Raw genomic sequence first — 4234 nt, forward strand, 5'->3', positions numbered from 1 at the left:
AAACGTTCTGACCGGTTACAAACTCAAGAACGTGTTGAGTAAACCGGAATTGTCTGGACGGTTGGCAAAATGGGCCATTGAGTTGGGTGAACATGCAATCGAATATAAGCCTAGACCAGCGATCAAAGGACAGGTACTCGCGGACTTCATCACCGAAGTCCCGCAGCACAAAGAGAAAGAATGCTTGATTGAACAGCAACCCCAAGCACCCCCGGAACAAGGACAAGTTTGGTCATTGTTCACAGACGGAGCTTCTAGCAGTGAAGGATCTGGTGCAGGCCTCAGGCTAGTTAACCCTAACGGCCATGAATTCACATATGCCATAAAATTAGACTTCAAAAGCACCAACAATGAGGCAGAATATGAAGCTTTTCTAGCGGGACTGCGGATAGCGAAAAAGCTTGGGGTGAAGTGTTTGGAAGCACGGGTGGATTCCATGCTAATTGTGGGACAGATAAACGGAACATACGAAGCAAAAAACGATATTATGGCTTCTTATCTCTCGCAAGCAAAAGACTTAATCCGACAATTCTCCTCCTTCAATATTTTCCATATTAGGAGGAGCGAGAATAAATATGCGGATGCTCTTAGCAAGTTAGCTTCGAGAAATTTCGAACACTTTGCTAAAGATATTCGTGTCGAAGTCTTGGACCACCCGTCCGTTCCTCAAAATCAAGTTCTGGTAATTCAAACGGGCGTCGAATCGTGGATGACACCGATCAAGGCTTATTTATCATCCAGAGTTATCCCAATAGAAAAAGCTGAAGCCCAGAAGATTAAGCACAAGGCTTTGAATTACCAATTAAATGATGGCGTGTTATACCGGAGATCATTTCTAGGACCACTGTTGCGTTGTGTAGACGCGGAAGATGCGAATTATCTAATACGAGAAATTCATGAAGGCATCTGTGGCTTGCACGTGGGGTCCTAGAATGACTGTTGCAAAGATCATGAACGCAGGGTTCTATTGGCCCGACATGCACTTAGACGCTGTGCAAGAAATCAGAAAGTGTGACTCTTGCCAACGTCATGCCCCCAATACCTTGCACCCCAAAAATGAACTGATCCCGGTAGTATCCGCCTGGCCATTCCAGAAATGGGCCATTGACATTATGGGACCATTCCTAGAAGCCCCTGGACGAGTCAAATTCTTGATAGTGGCCATTGATTACTTCACCAAATGGGTGGAAGCTAAACCGGTGGCATCAATAACGGCATCAAGCGTTAAAGAATTCCTTTGGGAATTTATCATTTGCCGGTTTGGTCTTCCGCAGGAACTGGTAAGTGACAATGGGACCTAGTTTGCTGATAGCGGACTACAAGAATGGTTGAAAGAACTTCAAGTCATTCAAAATTTTACATCTGTAGCTCATCCGCAGGAAAATGGTCAGGTCGAAATGACCAACCGAACTATCAAAGAAGGGATTAAGTCAAGGTTAGGAACAAAGCGGACGGGCTGGGTGGACGAATTGCCTCATGTACTTTGGGCTTTTCGTACCCAAAAAAATTCTAGCAATGCCGAAATGCTGTTTAGCCTAACCTATGGCACTGAGGCCATGATCCCAGCCGAAACCGGGATCCCATTTGCAAGAGTTTTGTTAATTGATGATAATGATTACGAATTCCGGATGAATCTTGATTTACTAGAAGAAAGAAGAGAACTGGCATTGATCCGCGAGCACAATTATAAGCGACAGCTTCAGAAGTATTATAACTCGCGGGTCCAGAAATGTGAATTTGATGCGGGAGACTTTGTCTTCCGTAATAATGAGGCTTCCGGTCAGGAACCTCCGGGCAAGTTGGCCCCAACTTGAGAAGGCCCTTACAAGATAAAACAAGTTTTATCTAAGGGTGATTACAAGTTAGAAAAGTTAGATGGGACGGAGGTCCCGCGAACTTGGAATGTAGCACAGCTAAAAAAGTGTTACATTTAGCAGTTTCGTTGGTTTTTACTTTGACCTGCGCGCCCGAATAGACTAGCTAAAGTTTTGTAATTTCAATTTGTATTTTGTCTTACGCCCGTTATATGGAAAATTTATGTTAAGTCTTACGATGTGTTGTAATCTTGTATTGCCAAAATCAAAGATCCGGCAGAACACTTATATTATAACGTATAAGACAAAGTGTACCGGAGGGAGCAAAACTTCTTATTTATTATCAAAAGAGATTACAAAAAAGAAATACAGAAAATAGACTTATATCTAATAAGTCGCGTCGTCAACTCTTGCATCTTCATCCTCTTTATTCTCAGCTTCAGCATCATCTTTATCCTCTTCATCTAAATCAAGAAGATCTTTTAGCTGATCAATGGCATCTTCCTTGTCAGCAAGTTCGGATATATGCTCTAGATTATCATAAGTCTTCGTCTTATCAATAAGAATCGCAGCAGTATCCTTGTCGTGAAGAATGAATTCTTCCGGAACCCTGCCTTATGAGGCAAAACTATAGCCTTCTTGGAATCCCATTTGGCGACCAGCCTGCTTGGAAGCACCCAAAAGCACGGCAACGCAGTCACCAAGATCATCGCTTTTATGGACTTGCGCGATAACCTGTAAAAAAAAAAGTTAAAGCGTAAGGAGTTGTGATAGAGATAGTTACTTCCGGCGGAATAAGAATTATACATACCTCTGGAATGCCTTTGGCTAGAAGCCACTTTTTGTTCGCCTCCGCCTGTAGTAACCTCATTTTGTGCCCGACACACTCCAAAGACTGTTCACGGATTTTGGCATTAAGGTCGGACAACCGTTTATCCTTGGCTGCTGAGTCAACTTGAAGGGTTTTTATCAGTTGAGCTTGTTCCTCCAGTTGCCTCTGGAGAACAGTTTTAGCTTCTTCAGCAGCAAGGCGAGTGGATCTCTCAGCTTCCAAAGCTTGATGACTTTCTTGGGCCTCGGTTAGAGCTTTACGAGCCCCTTTCTTGGCCTCAACCAGTTTGATTTCCAAGTCGTCCCATTCTTCATTCATCACTAACCAATCCCGGGTTATTTCTTGATTAGTGGAGATAGTATTCGCCAGGTGATAAGAGTTTGATTCCAGCAACTCTTGACGAATACGACGGCGTTGTTTTTCTCTTTTGGCAGGGGGAAGGCTCTCCCGCAAATATTCGAAACAAAGATCCACATCATCGAACGTGGAATCTTCATGCAGAGTCCAATAAGGACGATGCGGAACAACGTTCTCCTCATGAGGAGGCTGGGAAGCCTGACCCACATAACGGAAGGTACTGGCGCCGCCCTGATCTTTGAATTGGTGAACGTTAAAGTTTGGAGACATACGGGAAGCGTCAGGATCACCAATCTCTCTCTCCTTCAAAGGAGAAGTATCCGTCAAATTAATCGGATCTTGAAAAGTGTTTGGTGGTGAGGATGGTGGGGTGGCAAGCGTTGGAGCATTTGAGCTCTTTAACCCTGAGATATCCTCAGGAAAGTCTTTCAAACTCACTGGCGAAACGATAATCATGTGTCAGATACATCATTGTTTAAAAAGTTAGCAAATATAAGAGACATTGAAATTACTTAAAGGGGTATTCACAACATCGCGTTGATGAAGACGCGACTCCAAACTAACATATTTCACCTTGTTGTTGTTGTTGTTGTTGGATGGAGCAGCCTTGGTAGGTTGAGCTTTACGCTTGCCGGCAGTCTTCGATCCATCCGCATCAGTGGCTTGCACCCCATCACCAACATTGGTATCATCAGTTGCCCGATGATCACCCTCACCATCCGTCGACGGGTTAGTGGCGGCTTTCGAATCCATCTTGCGGGTTAGACCTACAGTTGAACGTGATAGGTCAGTAGCATTAACTGTAACCCTTCCTCACAGAGTGATGATTCCTCAATGGATGAGAGAAGTACTACCACTCCGCTCGAAGTAGCGGTAGTAATAGGTCGGGGTTGAAGCATGCCCTCACCTTTTAAGACGAACTCATCACCTTGAGTGTACATAGCCTCGGAAACCACAGGTTTCGGACTACGTTTGGTGGAGAAACAGAAATTACTCCGCGTACGCTCCAAGAAAGGTACGTCGTGAGGAGCAATTGGCCGACGTACCATCATGCCTCCTACCTTGTCTTGTAGAGTAGAAAGAATAGAACCTTCACCTGCAAATTGACAAATCTCAGATAAACAGGGTAAAAGCCCGGAGTAATTTAAGTAAAAACTTACTCCCGTCAGAGTTTTCAAAGTAAGGTTCTAAGGTTGGAAACGGCCACAAATGACTCATCTTGGCGTGTACC

At 44.2% G+C, this 4234-nt stretch overlaps 1 protein-coding gene across 1 annotated transcript; it reads left to right on the forward strand.

The window, feature by feature from the left end:
• Nucleotides 1–1397: 1397 nt before the first annotated feature.
• LOC143598328 (uncharacterized) lies at nucleotides 1398–1814 on the forward strand. The gene has a single exon (XM_077076568.1). It carries the CDS (start codon nucleotides 1398–1400, stop codon nucleotides 1812–1814), a length of 417 nt encoding a protein of 138 aa, XP_076932683.1.
• The last annotated feature ends 2420 nt before the right edge of the window (nucleotides 1815–4234 follow it).

This window comes from Bidens hawaiensis, unplaced genomic scaffold, assembly GCF_021521415.1.
Source record: "Bidens hawaiensis isolate Kalapana, Puna unplaced genomic scaffold, B.hawaiensis_p1.1 tig00049942_1, whole genome shotgun sequence".
Classification (NCBI taxonomy): Eukaryota; Viridiplantae; Streptophyta; class Magnoliopsida; order Asterales; family Asteraceae; genus Bidens; species Bidens hawaiensis.

Coding starts and splice junctions, on each gene's coding strand:
- LOC143598328 (XM_077076568.1), top strand. CDS start 1,398: ATGACCAACCGAACTATCAAAGAAGGGATTAAGTCAAGGTTAGGAACA.